We start from the raw sequence: 20,085 nt of genomic DNA, 5'->3' as shown, positions 1-20,085 counted from the left end.
GACAAAGTTTTCTCAGTATCCAAAACCGTGCTCCATGCGAAAGTTTTCACTAATCTGTTCTTAACATCCTTACCCAAGGAGTAGACCATAAACCTTTCTTTTACATTGAAAAATTTAACCGGTTACCTCATTCATAATGATAAAATCCAGATACCTGTACTATGAAAATCGAGTATGCTGTGGTTTTTAAATTAAGGGAATAGGAGAGGGAGGTAAATTGAATATTTGATATTTGTATTTCCCGAAGTTAGTGTATGCAAAATGGCATATCAAGAAGCAAAAATGTAAAATGATGAAAAAGCTGAAAAAGGACAATATTTAACCAAAATCCTAATCGACTCCGCAGAGAAATCATCATCGTCACTTGTTCATATTATAGCGGAGTGATATTATTGCGTATAAGTGCGCGCGATGCCGGCAAAACTCTGTAGCATGGAAATTCTAATATGCGTTCATTAATCTCCTAATTCTCGACTAAACCCGTCCGTACAGAGAGGAAGTAAAAACAAGTTAATTCAAGTGGGAGACAGTTAAGATACATTAGATAAATGGTTTTGCCGTCAGTATCGGTCAACCAATTTTTTTAACATTTAATGATCGCTGAATCATATTTGAGTCGAAAATTTGGTTTATTGTTTAACTACTTTTTCGAGTCGCAATTATTATTGTTTTTACTTTCAAATTGTTAGGCATGTTTTATGGACTCAAACCCTAGGTACCAAAGCTATAACTTACTAAAACGAGACCCTAAGTACTCGTAATTCCTACTTTATAAAACCCACCTAGTATAATTAACCGTACTAAGCGCTCAGGTACAGTTTAGCAGTGAAACATTTTTATGGTTAACATATTTTCTACCTTTCTTAATTACATCCAACCCACATGTCTACTCTTAACTTGTTATGCCTACATTCTTTTATCAGTCTTCAACATTCCATTGCCTCTCAATTTGTTGTGCAACCATTTTGCCTGATGCCATATCCGAATTTCTTAAAACTACATTATACTTAATTTTTTTTCCTTTCCATTTCAATTCTTCCTAATCGGCTCCACGCCCAGATCTAGAACCCTAGAAGTAAAATGATATGTTAAAACATTTGCCGGCTCTGCATGGAGTCCATTTATAGACAGATTAGAAGTTGGTGAAACTCCGATAATAGCAGCATAGCTCGATTTAATTCCTGTCTAGCAAATACCTTAAAAGGTTGCTTTGGTCAAAATTGAGAAACTAATCACCTTATCAGCAGCAAAGACGAAATGTTTCCTCATGGCATTAAGGCCCTCTGAGATAATTTTAGTTGTGGACCATACTCCATCCGTCTATTCTCAAATGAGGTCTACAAATTGGATTTTAATCTTCGTAAAACAGTGAATGAATTTGACAGATGCCTCATTTTCAAAATTAGAATGAATATTTCTATTGTTTCAGGAAAAATTAATAGTTATCAAATGAGTTTATGCGGAAAAATCCAAGCGATAATTATTTACCAATGGTAGAATAATTGTCGAAGCGCACTCATTTCAGCAAGCACTCAATTTTGTCTTTAGACTAATAGATTAAAATTTGCTGAATTACAGCCTGCCGTCGCTATTTATTAAGGCGCCGTGACGGTGGGACTGTTCATTATGACGACATTACGATGATATTTCTATATTTTTCGTATAGATCAGTATTTTACCAGTAGGATATTTCCAAAGTTTAGAGCTCAATTCGCATCAAGTGTTATGACGTGGCGAAAGTAAGAACTAGCATGCAACAATATTTAATAACAGGACATGTACATTCAAACCATTCTGTAGAACTGTTAAAAAGATGGGTCCTTTAGATAAAAATAACAACATGCAGGAAGAAACATGCAAGATATCAAAAAATATATACAATAAAAATTCTAATTATCTCCTAAGCGATTCCTGTCATGTCTATTATGATCTCTAATGGTTCGGGGAAAAAAATGACATTTTAAATCTATATATTATGCAGTAAATCTAACCTGTATTTAAGCCTACGGTCAAATATTGGCCCTCATCCTAATTCTTCCAATAGTGTCGTGACACTGCTAACTTGTTCGTGGCAACTGTTCACAAATCTAGCTGCTCTATGTTGCACTCGATCTAGTTCCAAAATTAAACCTAATTAATGAGGATCCCATACACGTGCAGCATACTCAAGGTGGGGCTTAACTAACGTGAAATAACCAAGCTCTTTGACGGTATAGTTACGATTCCCAAGTATTCTTTTTATGAATCCTAACTTTTTATTAGCCATTACGCAAATTTGACGAATGTGTGTAATATTGGTTCGCTGTATAGTGTGTTTTTTGGTGAAATACTTTTCCTTCAAAAAGGTATCGAAACATATTTATTAAAACTTAGTTCTAGCTCCAATGTCTCGCACCACTTTTTAATTTCATTTATGTCGTTAGCTAATGACACTCTATCTTCATTACTAGACATAACCATCAAGACAGAGGAGCCATTGCCTTTTCCTAATAAGTGAAAAACTAGCAGAAAAACTATTTAATGCGCAAATCACATTTTCTGAGTATTATCAAAATTTATTGCGCCTAATTTTCAAAGGCCACGGAGAACTACGTTAATACGTTAGTGTGTGAATTCTCTCGTTCCGTTAGAGAGTGAATCACTGCGAGATCTCCTTCTCGTTCGATGAGTTCTCAAATTTAATAGTGCTGCTTCCAAAGTAGATATTTCACGAACGCTTTTTGCGCCTACAAGCAAGCGTGACAAAATCAGTATTTCGTCTTCACCCTTGGTATGGCCACTTGTTATAACGAAATTTAGCACACAATTATTACGACGGCCTGAACTAACCTTTTTTTTAAGGTAGTTAAAAGGTGGAGGGCCTCTAGATGGCTGACTTAGATAACAACTGAAGTTTCCGAGAGCAGAATCGCGAACGACGCCACCTCCTCCCCCTCTACCCACCTCTCTTCTCCTCTCCGCCCCCACACTCTCATCCGACGTCGGATTGGCAAGAGAGGAGTAGACGAGATGCTCTTCTCCATAATCGAATGACAACTGCTTTCCCAGAAACTAGAGTCTTCCCTCTTAAGCTTCGTCGTTAAGCGAGAGTCACTTAAGTGATCGCGAGGGAGTTTAACTAGAGACATCGTCCTCTGCGACCTGTTCATAAAGGCTCAACGACTTCATGCATGGATTGAGCTTCCTGTTTAATGCTTCAAGAGCGAAGTAGCATCGTGCTTCTTGAATTATAGGTACATGTGTACTTTCGCGTGTACATCAATGGCCTTTCCGAAGGGAGACCACACGAGCTCTTCGGCGATGTGTGCACTCTGATATTTGTCCGATGGGGCCATTTGTGAGAAGAAATGGATGTGGATGTAATGGTGATATCTGCCGTTACGACCTAGTCATAACATTACTTTATAAGGTTTCGCCGAGGCCATAATGAATGAATTGCTGTAAAAAGGCATGCACGTTCAGAGAATCCTTTTTTGTCTGATAATCCGCAATTATTATAAAATATGGCCGTTTTCCTTGTAATAGAGCTTTTGGATGAACACAAACAGAACAGCTATACATTTCTAAGCCTAGTCTGGCAAGACGCTACCTATCACTCCACAGTACAATATTATGTACCTAAATTCTGCTTACATTCTACCTCCATTCCATTCTACGGCTATACTATACGACTATATCTTGGTCTCCGACATTCTATCGCCAATCAAAATGCATTACATTCACTTTCATTGCCTCCTTTGAATTTCTCTCAAATATCATCTCTACTTCGTGCCATGTAGTTTGTTTTCTTGCCTTTTCGTCCATTTTACCTTTTCCATTCGTCTTCACGCCATCTCAAAAACCTCCAATCCAAGCCATCCAAGCCCATTATCTTCCTCCATCGGCCAAATTTTTGCACGATACGGAACCACGTTCTGTATCAATATTAATCTGCAATCCCGATCTTTTTGATTTCTCTTCTTCACCGATCGGTATTCTTGTCACAACAGTATCCAGTTGCGAGGTAGTTTTATTTTGAAAACATATCGCTGACGTGATGGTCTCGATTCTTTATTTTCCCTCGTAGCGGTGGAACTAGTCGGATGTCGCGGTGTTAAGGAAAAATGTGATGAATGAGATAAATACATATATGCTCATGGCACAATGACATCAGAGGAGTGAACGTCTTATAAATGTATAATTAAAATTTGGTACACAAATCTAAATATATAGATTTTCCTATTTAGTGGTAGTAAAGTTTATTTAGGGTTTTTGAATACACACGTCATGTTTTTTGGAAAAAAATGATGCCATTGTTTCGAACAAACGAGCATTACTCTTATTTCATTTCAATTAAAGACGGTATGAAGGACAAAATCAATAATAATAATCATTTTTTCTCTTTATATTTGACCTCTTTTAAGTGTTTTGATCTCTTTTGGGTTTCGAAAGTGCCCGTTTTTGAACAAAAGGCCTGGTACCCATTCAGTTCACTGAATATTCTCCTTTGTATCCCTAATTTGAGCAAAAGCTGGTCTTTTGACGTCTCACAAACTCACCTTTGGCGAGGTGCTTTAATTTCCTCTGCCATCTTCGTAAGAATCCTCTGTCTCTTCAACAGTTTTCATCCTCCTCCTCACTTAGCTTCTTAATTTCCTTCTCAAAAATAACACTTTAATTATCTCCAGCATTTTTACATATCCTTCGAGTAGGGAGGATACAAGGAGACCGGAATTGGTACGGTTCAGTGCCGTGAAAAACTGCACTCCGAACGGTAACATTTAAATAAAATTTCATTTACCTTCGTGCTCAGGTTCAGTCATTAGATCCTTCCTCGTAGAAAGAAATATATTGGAGTCGCCGCTGTTCTCTTAATATCCTCGCTGCCTTTTTAAATATTCATTTGAGATGCTGGCCGAACTTTTTTCAGCCGCTTTCTTATTAACTTTGTCTTCCAGCCTTTCTCATTATTTTGCTTAATCCCTGTTCCTTTCCAAATTAAGAGAATCTTTCTTTTCTCATTTTGTGTAGCCATATTTTTTCTATAGCACGTTATCCAGTTCGTTTACCATTGACTGAATCCCACAAGCTGACTAATTTTTTTTTTCGTACTGGCTGAAGGCGTAATGAATACCTCTCCATATACCAATTTTAATCCACGGCGAAATCGTAACAACGTTTCAAAACCCCCTTGATACCATTGAACGAAATAAAAAAGTTAATTCAAAACATAACCACGTGCCCATCATTGAGTAATAATATCTCAAATTATTCATTTTGCTTTGTATAGCATTTTTGTAATGTTTAATTTTAATTTGATATTGTTTTTCAATGGGAATTTATGCTATGAAGAGCAGTACCCCACGAAGTTTTACCTATCCCAATAATGTTAGTGTATCCCAATCCTCCTCTCACTTCCAATTTGAATCCTTTGCTTTCTCGTCGGTTTCAGTAACCTTTAAGTACGATGAGTAACCTTGCCGTACTGTTTTTTTCTCATTGCCAGTCCTGGCTCGCGTTTTAAAACCTTAATCCAGTTTCACGTGATTAATAAATATTCAAGTATCGTATTTTATAATTCTTCAAGCTTATTCATTAAAATTCTCAACGTAATGCCCTGAAAACTTGAGTTTCGCCTTTGACGCACTTAAGATCAATGAAAAGTATATGTATATCCCCGTAGTTAAGTCTAAAACCAATTTAGCAGCTTATTGAGTAGAAATTAAAACTTTTTTATTTGAATACTGAAAGCATGTTCGATACGTGTCATTGTAGGACAATTTTGTCTACCTGGTTCTTTATGATTTATTCAAATTATATTATTTTTATTTGAGGTCAGAAATCACCTCGGAAAAATCACGTAATTTTAAAATTAGAGATTGTGGTCTACCTTACGATTGGAGGAGGGTCGGTTCCTTACCCTCTGCCAAGATTTCCCAGGAAGATCTAATGCTAGAAAAATTACATAGCCTCAGTTAGGCTGAGAAGCTCCGCGTATCACGCGCATCACCCGTAGTTATCTTAGGCTAATTAATTCACGGTTGAATAAAGATCAGCAATGGAATACCTAAGTTTTTAAAAAGAGACGTTAGTTGATTATAGATGCACTTGAGATAAAGTTGTCCAGAAATACCTAAAGAAAACTTCAAAATGGAGCATTGTTTATATGGATCAGAGACTCGGCAGTAAAGGCAGGAGGAATAGCATAGATTGGAGGTATTTGAGATTTGGTGTAGAGAATAATTTAAAAAATGGAATTTAAGTTATAAATCGAGCAATCGAATTTTAGAAATGGTAAGGAAGGAGAGAAAATTGTTGGAAAAAATTTGATTCAGGCAGGACAAGTGAATGTAAAGGATGCTGAAGAGGAATTGGATGCTGAAGATGGTATTAAATGGGGAAACCTGGGAAAGTGAGGTAAAGTAAGAAAAATAATAGATATTTTGGATGGAATTAATTGAGGTAGAAAGTGTTCAGAGCTAAATAATTGTTGTAAGATATTGTGTATGTTTAAGGGTATTTCGTCCCTGGTTAGTTTCGACTTTGGATCACAGTAGGGTTTTCTGCTAGGGTTGATCCAAAATCTTTCCTAACACGGTATATCACGGCTATGACTGATAAAGTTGAGGACCTTATTAGGGAATTATTGTAGATATTTACTCATTGGCGCTAAATTGTTTGAAATACGATTTAGACAACGTGAGCTATACTAAATGCAGTTTTTTCAAGGGTAATAGGGGATACGCACCAAAAGTTCTTTTACATCAAATTTGCTGTCAGTTTGTTTTAAATTTGTGAGCGTCGTCGTATTTTGACATTTTGATTTATGCCCTTATTATGCCACTTTAATTAAATTTCAAAATACTTGACATTCCCCTTAATCTAAATCTGTTGAAAATATTAACAAAATAACGATCCTCTACACATAACCAATGCTAATGTTTCCATGCAGTCAATTACGTTTTGTTTTGCCGATTATTAGTGAGATCTTTAATTAATGGGCAAATATTTTGCATGACTACATAAAATAATTTTAAAAATTATCCTCACCTTACCCATGTTTCATATTAAACTCCAATAACCTCTTCTTCCCGTTTCTATGGAAAAATTGGCTCTGATATTGAAGAAATTATATTCCTCACAATTGAGATCTTTTGGAAATAAAGAGTGAAGTTTAAAAACAATATTGTGGTAGCGTACGAGATTTTCAACTTAAATTTCCATAAGGTGATATCGAGAAGCTGAAATAAGGATAACTCTGTGGTCCTTATTCCGCTTATCCATCGGTTTACTTTATGCTGCACCGCACCTTTGGCTTGTACGGAAGTTACGGTGAAATTTTAAGACTTGTCATTGTAATACCTTTTCGTCGTTTCACCAAACTTTGGCAATTTATTTTATTGAAAAATGAAAGAGTCATAGCAAATACTTTTCCAAACATAGCATATGCCAACGACTCCCTTGCCGATTTACTAAAGTTTACTTTGGCCTCAGTACGAATACCGTAGGGATTTCTGAAAATACATCATTGGTTTTCGAATCAGTTCACTTCGAAGAATTAAATTAATAGAATTTCAGAAGAATTACATTTTTCCCTGACGACGAACCATATCGAAATTAAACACGTCCCAGCCTTATTTTGCGTCTTGAACTAAGAGAAAATTGTATATTAGAACAAGCAATATTAATAATCAGCATATGTTAAAAAAATAGTTAACAGCTCTTCCCTGCAATATATTTGACAGATTTAACTTTATCAGAATTGAAAGCTACATAAATACGATATTAACTAACTTCCTTCACATAGAATGCATACTGTTTCAGCCTGATGGAACATTGTAATGTGAAAGAGGGGAAAATATTGAGGAGAAGCAGGTGAGGTAAGGGAAGGAAGAGAGTGCGTGTATTGGACGGAATTGAGGTAGGCAGAAAGTCTGAGAAAGTGAAAGGGGTTTATTGTACTGCTGGGTGTCAACTTTTAAGGTGTTTGGCAGAGGCTTATTGGAAGCTAGTCACATCTTTCCAGCAAAAATGTAAATTAACAAGCAAGCAGCCATTCATCAAAAAATATACCAGACATAACAATTGATATTATTCAATGCATGTTAGAATTATCGTTGTGACGACGTTGGATATTGTCACCTTTTTTGTATTTTATATCGACGGTCGAAATGGAATAATGAATATCACACAACCTTACTAAAAACCTTCTTTATAATTTTAACTGCATCCCTGGTCATTCCGTTAGATGACTGAAGCTGGTTGCCCTTAACTCCAAAATATTTCTCATGCCCTCTCTCTCTCCTTCTCCGCAGCCATCTCCACGACGACCGAAGCGCCCCAAAAGAAGGCAACGACCCCGCCGCCTCCGAAGAAACGCAGGGCCGCCGACTGGCTACTGAGAGCAGCCAGCGAGCCAGCGGCCGCCAAGAGGATCGGCTCCATCCGACCGGCCGACATCTCTTCATCCCCCGGTCGAAGACGTCTCCGCCGCCGGGCATCGTCGCCCGGAGGTCCCGCTCCGGAGCTACCCGGGAGGTCGGTCGGTGATGAAGCGGCAGACCCCGACTTCGACCATATAACCCACCTCTCGGAGGGAGCAGACTACGAGGAGGAGGGAGAAGAGAGCGAGGATGAGGATGGACTGGGGACCTGCACCTGCGAGCCTGGGGAGTTCCTGTGTCGTTCGTCGTGTTTCTGCGTCCCGGAAGACTGGCGCTGTGACACGTACGTGGATTGCGAGGGCAACGCCGAGGACGAGGCGGACTGCGTGGTGGAGGCCCGATTGGATCGGAACGAGAACGCGGAGGACGGGGTCTCGGACATCATCTCACCTGAGGACTGCCGGAGCTTCCCGCAGTGCCCCTCCGGGCGGTGCATTAAGAACCGCTGGATCTGTGACGGCAAGGACGACTGTGGTGACGGGTGGGACGAGGAGAAGTGCGACGAGCCAGGTAGGGGAAAGTTTTTTCAATCCTAATTTGATTGCAGTGAAACTAAGATCAGAATTTCCTAAGATAGTCAGCCGCCTACCACGACCGAATACGTACGTTGTTGTGCATAGAGAACGTTTGATTCTCAAATATTTCTTTCTGAAATGCGATGCCCATGCAATGGGAACGGAGCCGTGGATAAAAGATACAGCGCATACGTTATCATGCCTGTGAATCAGTTGTATTTGAATCCGTTAAGAGCAGATAAAAATTTCCTGCTATTTTTTCAGAGAGCTTGTCTTGAAACTTAAAAAGTTTAGATTTTTGAAAACAATGCGATCTTATACACCTTATCTTTTTTTTAAATGGCACCTATTTCTTTTTCTGGGGTGTTTTTCCAAGGGCAAATTATTTAATGGGCATGAGCTTTCATATTATTGGACTGGAAACCATTGAATTCGGGATTTTATTTAATCAAAGTAAATTTCGTCATTAAGGAATGGCTTTAATTTTTGCATGGCTGCCCACATCCATTTATTTGCATTCTAAGATGTAAAACCTGAAAATCCCAGAAAAATTACATAATAACCTGCTTTTCCACCTTTGTTAATCTTCACGGCATTTACTTTAGGCATTAGGTCCTAGTTGGTTTATTCTAAACACTATCCCTTCTTCTGTAGCCATTGATTTGCATATTCAAGTAAAGTAGTATCACTGCGTTTACGTGTCAATAATGTAAAGACAGGGACACCTACATCTACGCCATGCCTCAGAAAACTCCTCGAAGGAGTGAACAGGTAGAAGGTGATTATCGATGTAAATGAAACCGTTCTGTAATTACTGAGGTCCACGCCATCGCCGTATTTGTGAAAGCTGGTGATGCTAGATGAATTCCTGGTCCAAAGAATATATGACGAATATATTGATTAGTTTTTGAAATGTTTCACGATCTATTGCCCATTTTTCTACGCAATAGTGGTGCCTTTTTTACCACATATGTAAGTCACTATGGTCACAAAAACTTCTGCTATGTTTGGTGAAGAGGTTCAATGTTTGGGCATCGACTCAGGAGAGAGAATATATTAGATTCACGGGGTCCGTAGAATGAACATGCGAATAAATTTCTTTGGTCATTATTCTTCATGTTACACCAAACGCTTTCTATATCGTTGTTGTACCATCCATAATGGTAGATGCTTATTTTTTAGTTAAATGCAGTGAATACTCCTACACCAAGTATCTCTAGAGGGAGTACGCATTCTATGTAGACAATTCATTAAGTTTTACATTATCATTGTGCTCAGGAATAACCTTTGACACTTCATCCAAATTCATGAAAGCGACAGCATTTCATGCATGGTGTGCGAAATTTGGCCAAACGCAAACTTTTCCTGCCCATGAGTGCGGACTTTCTTTGTTCAAAGATATTCAATGAAAATTTACCTCAGTCAAGTCGTGCAGTTTATGTAGCTCAATTCTTTGTATCGACTGCAAACCTATGACGGAAGAGCATCTCTTTTCTAAATGACACCTTGGGCAGAGCTGAAATTTGTAAATATCCACTAAAATCAAATAGAACAAGTAAAATTGTTCAAATATTTCGAAAGTGTTTTTTGTGTGAGTGTTTCGAAAGTGTTGAGTTATTTGGAAGATGGTAACTATGTGTAGGTTAGTAGGGATATTAAAAGGATGTATGATAGTACTTGAAAATATTTTTGTAAAGAGGCGGGAGATAGAGATAGGCTCCTTAAATAAATATATAGATAAAAGACCAGTGGAAACCTATGGAGCCTATTTTTTATGCCTGGGAAAATGGTTTTTAATGCAAATGGATTTGCGTACATTAAAGAATTTTGGCAAGGTTTTCTCATTGATGAGAGTCACCTAGTTGTAGTCGTTATTAAGGGATATGGCCAAACTTAAGAGTCCATTTGCACTATTAAGAAATTGGGGTTATGAAAACAGTAGCTAAGTTTGCTATTGATACAATAGGGATATGAATTCATCGTATTTTCATATCTGAGCTTTAATCAAAGAATTTTTTCGTCAGATTAGCTACCTATTGTCAATATGCAATAATCACGATTTATTTCTTAACGTATTGCTCCATATTATCATTAATATGCGTTACCAAATAATGATATTTGAAATGGCTTTTCATAATATACTGAATGAAACTTTCTTCAACGCTAATATTAGTGAATATATTTATATTTTTTAACTGCATCAATAACAATAATGGGAGATCATATAATTCTTGTTTAAAGTACATCTTCCTACTGCCTACTGACTTAATTTATTTTGAATAGAGCTAGCCATCAGGAATCTATCTAACTTGTGACTGTATCCGAGGCAGTTCCAGTTAAACATTCTTCCTGAGATAATTTTTCTACCGTGATTGTGAAATAAAAAATCCTCCAGCATTTATTCGAAATTTCACATAATTCCCGCCAATATTTTTTTTACCGATAAGCAATATTTCCAAACGGGGGTCGATGAACTCCTCCCGAGTGATCACTGGCAAACGTGTCGGGGAGAGTGTGTAAGTGGAGGGGAAGGGTGAGGGAAGTAAGCAGGGTATCCGTTTGTAACGAGTCAACCGAGCCCCAAGTTAGTCCAACAACCCCCCAGATTAAGAGCTTCCCTGTTATCCTCCTCAAGGTGTCCATCTGACAAAAGGTATAAATCGATTAGAGGCGCAAACACTTAAGCCATGTTAAAGGAAAACGGTTTATAAGCCGAGAGTAGACTGCTCCTTTAGTGACTAGGCCGTAAGATATTTCAGTTGGCCCATCCAGCGAGACATTTTATTCGCCTCCGAAGATGACGCTGCATAACCCTCCTTGCGAATGCTCATTCTGTAAGTAGGGAAATTTCGTTTCAGCAGCAAAGGGGACGAAATTTGCTTCCAGGCTTTCTTTTAAGAAGATTCGAAAAACTCGAATAGTTTATAGAATCGCTTCCTCATTCGACCTTCTTTCTCGGAATTATATCGATGATTTTGTAGGAAATTTTGTTTTGTCTCCCTACTCCTAAATTAAGACGGTTCTATTCGGAAAGACGAAAAACATCGCTAATTGAGGAAGTTTCAATCATCAAATAAGAGCCACTCAATTACATCCGCCCATTTTTTACTTGGTCCTGAAGAATAAAATCCTCTTAAGGAAGGGCAATTCACGAAACATTGGATTCTAAATTTTAGCTTTAATAAACTTACAGGAGGAAAAATTATTGTATATAACCCATAATAATTGTGGGTGAGTTTTTCTTACACCTGTCATCGACGAAATAACCAATTAAGTACCAGACTTTTGATTTATTTGTATGCATTAAAGTAATCGCATATAACATATGTAATGAAAAGTCACAGAATAGAAACGTATACTTATACGATTGTAAAAGATTAGGACAATACTTTGAAGAAATATTTTTCAGATACAATATCGGTCCCAAAAGTAGTAGAGAACACTTATTTTTTTCCCGAATAGACTGACATACGAGCGGCAATTTCTCTGACTGGATTCGAAGGAAGGGAGTTTCAGGAAAGGCTAGAGGCCGGTGGCAGTTGGCTTCCAGCCTTTTTGGAGTGCGGATAGTTCGTTTGCGAAACATCTGAAACTTAATCTCGTTTGACTCCACCATGAACCGATTATTGGAACAGCGCTACGTTATCAAATTTTGTGTGAAAACCAGAAAAGACCCTTTACCAGCTCAAGGTAGATTATGGTGATAACGTCATGGGTAGATGATGTATTCCTGAGCGGCACAAGTTGTTTCGGCAATGTAGAGAAAATTTGAAGACCCCGAACGTTCAGGACGTCCTTCAACCTCAAGAAGTGACCAAGATCTTGCAAGAGTGAAGGCTTCGTTGAAGTTTTCGCATGTACTTGACATCCCTAAATGTAATGTGTATCGACTTGTAAGCGAAAAAATGGCCAAGAGAAAAAAGAGTGCGAAGTTGGTGCCGCAAGTGGTCCCTGATTTACGAAGTATCTGGTCCGACACTACGTGGCAACCCTGCTTCCGCCACCCTACAGCCCTGACGTTGCCCAGCAAGACTTTTTCCATCTCAAATCCGTGCTGAAAAAAACGTTACCACAGGTCGGTGGTAGCATTATAACAGGCCTTGTCATGGAAGCCTATCAGCATTCCGGACGCCGCCTTCCAGAGGGCGTATAAGGCGTGAAAAACCCGCTGGAGGCGGTGTGAAGGGCACAAAAGAGTGCTACTTTGAAGACTTTTTTCCCCTTGAAGAATTAATATGCCTATGGCCTCAGTGTCAGTTATATCAGATATTCTGAAAATTTCAGTATTTCATCTCTGAATTACGTTGACATGTAATACAATATAATATCAAACTTAATATTTATAATGATATACAAATGGTTTCTTACAAAAACGAAATACTTTACGATTGAAGCTGAAGTGAAATTACACTCTTGTGTTATGGATTCTATGATGGCGATCATATATTACAATCCACCGTGGCATAGCATATTGCTTGACATTATCATTTCTATATACTGATATGTAATATTTAACTAAAACATTATTTCAATTATAATATTCAAGACCTGTGCGAAAATAGGTGGGAAATTTGTGCGGATAAGGCCATAAGACTCCTGGAAGTAAAATTGTAGCTATCCAAAGCCATATAAGCTGAGATATTCAATACTATTAAAATGACTCACGCGATCACAGTGTCAATATGTCTCTGCACGTATAAAAAAAGATTTTCCTTTGTTTTCCGCGTTCTATGAATAATATTTATTTTAAAATGACCGTTGCCTCGTATGCGAGGCAAGGTGACAAGAGGATAATCTCAGATTAGAGGCGTTTGAGAAGTGGCTCGAGGAAGAATGGAGAAAATAAGTTGGACAGAGGGGAAGACAGGTGAAGAAATGTTAGTTATGACAAGCAATAGAGGGGATTTTTTTGGTGGAATTAAAAGAATGTGGGATAAGGCGATGAAAAAGATATCGGAGATGTGGTGTGATGCATAAAGGAGAATGTTGCGTAAGCAGGGAATAAGAAGGGAAAGAGATTACCTCACGAAAAGGGATCAAAAGAAGCGGTAAATGAAGAATGGTACAGAGAATATCAAGTGCGTATGTTCTCTGCGTAACTGCTTCAGTAATCTACTTCAAGATGTTTTAGTTTCAGGTTTCCTTCTAAATTATATCCTTGTAGGTTTACCAATGATAACTGTATGTTTAGTTAAATGGTAGGAAGTGTTCCGGTTCCTAAAATTTGTAATACTGTTTAAATTTGGTCCTTTGAAAAGATGATATGGTCAACTGCGATATTCAACGCTAACGTAGGTTTAGGAGGAATGGCTGGAATTAATTTTCCACAAACAATTAAGCGTGTGGAATTTATGTATTCAGTTTAGAGGAGTAGATCTTTCTCTTCGCCATCTGTGGTTTCCCAGGAAGATCTGGTACCCGAAAAATCATTCAGCTTGGTTTTATCTTTTTTGCACTTAGAGTTTCAATCAGAACTCGAAACTCAAACACACCGTTTGGTATCTGATCACACTACACAATACTCTACGACCCCCTTAACGCGCTTAGAAGTGTTAGGTTATTTCTCGGAAATTGAATTCAAATGGATGGGCAGAGGTCTCTGTGGTAATACCTCGTGTCCAGATTTCTCATCAATGGATTTTACTACGGCCGCTCAATTCCACAAACGGCTAAATAAATTGGTCCGATACAGCCTTTCCGCAAGGCTGGCTCACAATCCACAATGTCAGGGCTCCTAGAACCTGCTTCCGTAGATTCGAACTGCAAAGGCATCAAAGGTAACCCTCACTCACACTTACAATGAAGCCACCAATACTGATATCTTAATTAGCTAAGGTACTCGACCGGATGTCGAGAGATCTACGAATCAAATCCAGAAAAAGTAAAACGACTTTTGCAGTTTTGAATTATCGTAGTTGGTTTAGTGAGGTTAATGCAAGCTCTTTGATTTTTTCGGATCCAGACCTCCTTGGGACCCTAGTAAGTGGTGACACAGGGAAGGGGACTTGTGAACGCGCTTCAAACTTGGGAAACGGTGATCTCTGCCCAGATCTATTCATTTGCTATCCAGGTTGCTCTCCCTATTAATTATTTTGCTAAAAGAAGACATATCTCCATAGATTATAAAGTCAGTGTTATCAAAAATATTTTCAACCGATCCAAAAATATAGTTTAATGAAAATAAAATCATGTTGAAGAATTTGGTGTAAATAAAATTATTTTTGGCAAATGTGTCTATCATGAACGCTGTAACATAATTCAACCATCCATAAGTGACCAAATAATCTTGTAAGCCCTTTCGTTATGTCTATAACACACCAAAACTGCCTCTAAACTCGCGGAGGATGGTATGTACCGTCGTTTTCCTGCCTCTAACGAGGATAGAACTTTTTATGGTATGAGAAGGGGGACCGGAGGAGGTTTTCATTCAATCGAATCCTCTTCGGTGTGTGCCTTAAAGTTTACGAGTCCCCGAATGCCTGCCCTATTTCATCTAAATACATCTTGTGTTTGCCTTCGTCAAAGGAATCGAATTTTTTTGAACACCGGACTAAAAAGCAGGCATTTATACCCGCATCCTAGTTGAATATTCAAGACCCTTCGTTTCGATGAATACAAGGGAAAATGAATTGATTTCATTGAAACTGCCGAGGACGTGGATGAGACGGAACGAAAATCAAATAGCAGGATCAGCTAATACCAGAGAAATTCAAGAAGAAATTCACATCTCCGGGTGACACGTCCCCTTGAAGCCGATCCCATTCTTCGGAAGGTATGAAATAAATGTCAAGAGAGGTGACAGAGGATGAAAAGCGGGTACGAACTAATTGCAGACTTCCCTAGACGATGAGCTCTTTATTATAATTCGCGCGCAGTGTCCAGGAGAATGTTCAATTTCATGCATTTCGTGAACATCACGCGGGGACATAAAGCCCGCGGGCTACTTGCAAAAGTAACGTAAATTTAATTTTCATTTTCTCTATCTCTTTTGTTAAATTCCTTTCCTCTTTAATTTCTCTCAGTAATTCTATGTCGCTTTTCTTGTCCGTCCATCTTTTGTTTGTTATTTTTTTACAAATCCACTTTTCCATCGTTTCCAACCGAGCATTTTCCCTCTCACCCATGTTCAAGTTTTGCATCCAATTAATAATTTGACCACAAATCTAGTATTTCAGAAACGGCAGAGAGATCAACATCAGGAATTGAAAAAAAAATACAGACAAAAGCTGAGTTTTTCGTTGAACATTGTTATGAACAAACGGAAAGTAATATATTTATGTATACAGTCCTGGGTCGGTAGCCAACTGCTTGCGTCAATACAGCGTGCGGCAAGATAACTTCCCTTTTACAAACGCAAAACGCTTCCGGAAAAGGAATTAATCTGCCACACCCTCTATGTTTCTGCAGAACATTAACTTACAGATAAATATTAATCACTAAAGTTACAAGCTGTCTTAGGAAGACAGCTTTCATGACTTTACAACTACATTGGTAGGCGAGACGACAGCGAGAACAGAGTCGGGATTGGACCACTGAAGATACAAATAATATAGAATCCTTTCTTTTCCAAAAGCCAAGTGCACCCGAAATAGTGTATAGAAAAAAAGACTTACAAAAATTTAAACTATCCTAAATTTAATTGAATTCCAATCATGTAGATAATTACTAAGTACCTCATTGAATGGTGGTAATAATACCTCATACCATTCAAAAATCAGATGTTTCAATCAATTACTAGAGATCTACATGTATAAAATATACACTCATGAATTTTGAAACCAATTTTCTCAGAAATGCACATTTTTTATGCGTAGATTAATACACATTAAGGAGACTAAGAAAAATATTTTGATTTTTTCACAAGTAAATCGTAGTTCTACGGGTGACTTTCCTATTCATCATTTATTTTTCGTAGTAGAAATAACAACCTTTTATGCATTGGAACTCTCTCCTATTTATGCTTGAATGCATTTGAATTATGTCTATACAAGTATATTCTCCACATTGTCTTTTTCCCAGCGAGTCTATCTATTTCCCAGCGAGTCTTCCGTTTAACGATTTTATTTTTCACGATACATCCATTATTTTGCTGTTCTTCCGTTCAATCATTGAATGAAATGATTATTTCCTTTGTACATTCATAAAACGGTAATTTCTCAGAATGTGTTTATTGGTTTCTTATGTATATATATATATATATATATATATATATATATATATATATATATATATATATATCTCGTATATGTATATTTCTTCTTCTTAGTAGCGTTTATTTCCTTAGATTTTACGTTTTAGTTACTTTTCCTTAGGCGTTTAGACCCTTTCATTTGCAAGCACTCATTTATTTGATTCCAAGAATTCTTCGGTGGCACCATGTTTCTCTTCATTGTATTCTATTCCTCTGCGCTCCTATGGACGTCCGGATCAGTGTCATAAACGTTATATGTTATATAATTTTGTTTGCATTCTATTATGTGATATTCATGCTAAGGATAATTGCCGTAAATCGTGGTCTCTTCCTACAAAAAAATATACAAGGAACTAAGGAAGACAGTTTTTTTGTAGACATACGTAGGTAATTGCACCGTTTTAAAACCGATTGAAAATTCATTAAAAGAGTCTTTATCAAGGACTTCTTTAGTGCTACTCTTTTCATTATTTCACTCTGAGTTCCTCATCCGCTGATTATTCTCCTCCCTTATTGAAAAGAAAATGCTTAAGTAAAATTCTTCCATCCTTTTTTTAATTGGTCCCTCCACCGTTTTGTTAAAAGCAATTTTTTTAATTTAATTAGCTGCGTATAGTTGACAATATTTTTAATGTATTCATTTGGAGAGTTTCCTTTTAGTGAGATTTTATGTGTGCAGTTAGATAATCCTCAATCCAAAGTAGATGACAAATGTCGTATATCTACCTTCCTTAAGGCTTAAAAAAAACGTTTTTTTGTAAGAACTGGAAACTTTGAAAAACATTTCACAAAGAATGGAAAAGATTGAAAAAAGATTTCCGCGCCAACTCCTACCTCTCTTGCAAGGAAAAACGAGATGCATGAAGCCTTCCAAATCCTCCTACCTCAATTTTCATGGAAAATAGGGTAAATCAAAAATATCCTCACAAATCCTTCACCTAAACGAAATAAGAGTGCCGTTATGAACCAATTATTCGCAAATTTTTACACGATCTGGGAGCCATTACGCCCGCGACGCAAAAATTTGCAAGGAAAAAATTCCCGTCAAACACAAATGGGCAATCTTAAAACTTCCCCCGGGCGAAATTCCAAAGCTAATTGAAATAGCTACGAAGAAGAAATTATTCGGGTGGTTAAGCTGGATGGAATTGGCGCAGTTTTTCCAAAGAGTGAGAGGAGTTAAATGCATCATCGAAATTGCAAAAAAAGGTGATTTGTAGAGTTTTGTTTTAGAGGCACGTTTTTCAAATGCAATGTAAGATGAGGGAGCTATGTGATTTTTTTTTGATTTTGCGACGTCTAAAAATTTTCTGGTGCGAAAAAAAATGTTTCCGAAATGGAATGAAGGATTTAGGCTTCGCTGTGGAAAACCTGCACTCCATTGCATTGGTGATTGTTTCAACATGCTAAATTGACGTATATTTTTTGCCGTTAATGCTGTCATATGCAGATGTCTTCGTCACAATTTGGTATTTCAAATGAAGTTTTGGTTCTAGTAATTTGAAATCACATATTTTGCTCATTTTTCTTGCCCGCTTGAATACGGAAGGGATTTGTGGAATGGGATTTTTTTTGAGAAACAGTCTTCTATCTGATTTCAGCTAAATTATATCACTTATATCTCTCCCACTGATTTCCTGAACGGCTATAGTTTAAATCATTTCAGATTAATTTGAGTTCTGTCACGAGCTACAGCTTTTTTGCGTTCGTTACACTATATGTCCACCGCTTCCAGATTATCATTCACCAAACGTTTGCTTTTCTTCTGCCGCTCTCCTCTGGAGAAGACTCTTCCCACTAGAACTTGTCCATTTTCACTATTTTCAGACTAGTTATCTTCATTGAGGTATTTAATAGTTTTATATAAGCCTAGACGCCATGTATCTACATTCAAACAGCACTTAAACAATGTTAAGGACGTACACTACGTACGAGAAATATCAGTAGGTAATGAATAAATTTTTGTCTTATAAGTTTTGTTCAGGAGTTGCGTTTGACACGTGGCGTCATGAAATTATTTGATGAAAATATGTATCAGTCATAATTTCGGTAATATTTATTTGAATTAATGTTGTTGGAATAATGGCAATAGAAAAACTGTTGTCAATAATAATGATACTTATATCAGGCATACAATTTATAATTACATGCATATATACACATAAATGCATATGGATACACACACATCGAAAAGAATATATATATATTTATATATATATATATATATATATATATATATATATACTAGGAAATATTTTTACATTCCTGATCTGCTGGATTCCGCCTTCTCCACCTCTCTTGTGTTCGTCCTTTATGTGTGTTCCTATCCCTTTTCCTTATATGTGTTTCTATATAAATGACTATTTGTTCGCCGTTTGGCGGGATTTCGTGTTTGAATGTGGTTATATATATATATATATATATATATATATATATATATATATATATATATATACATACATACATACATATTTGCACACATATAAAAATTAAAGATACACCTACACACATACTTAAAGTAAATGACTGTGATTAAAGAGAAAAATAAAATGAGGAAAGTCTAATCAAAGAATTAGGTTTGTGGGAAAAGCTAAGGAGAGCGTGGCAGTTTAGTGGCTATTTAGAAACATTTTATAAGGCCAAAGTGGATTAAAATAGATCAACTGCAAGGTTAAATTCAAGGGTAACAATAGTTATGATGATATTTTATTACCAAATAAAGATAAGAGTTTTAAAATGATTTTTACGAAAGAAATGTATGCAGACCACGAGTAGAAACAACGTTTGAACGTAGAATTGATCTACGGAACATCACTGCATCAAACAAGTTTATATTTATTAATAGCTTCCCCTTGTTCATTTCTTTCAACAATCTTGATGAAAATCAACCATATTCTTAATTTTACGAGCATATTTGCGTCTTTTAGTTTGCTTTCTCCGTGTCGTCAGTATTTGC

At 37.1% G+C, this 20,085-nt stretch overlaps 1 protein-coding gene across 2 annotated transcripts in view; it reads left to right on the top strand.

Moving 5' to 3' along the window:
- The window catches only part of Lrp4 (LDL receptor related protein 4), a 686,041-nt gene that overhangs the window by 354,549 nt on the left and 311,407 nt on the right, over positions 1–20,085 (top strand). For both annotated transcript variants that reach the window (XM_071596290.1, XM_071596291.1), the window contains exon 3: positions 8,295–8,933. In XM_071596290.1, the coding sequence (XP_071452391.1) occupies positions 8,295–8,933 (639 nt within the window). The remainder of the gene's footprint in view (positions 1–8,294; positions 8,934–20,085) is intronic.

Source organism: Hetaerina americana, unplaced genomic scaffold, assembly GCF_022747635.1.
Source record: "Hetaerina americana unplaced genomic scaffold, ioHetAmer1.1.p SCAF_8, whole genome shotgun sequence".
In the NCBI taxonomy this organism is placed as follows: domain Eukaryota; kingdom Metazoa; phylum Arthropoda; class Insecta; order Odonata; family Calopterygidae; genus Hetaerina; species Hetaerina americana.
The sequence above is the reverse complement of the archived record's forward strand: the minus strand, read 5'-3'. Positions and strand labels throughout refer to the sequence as shown.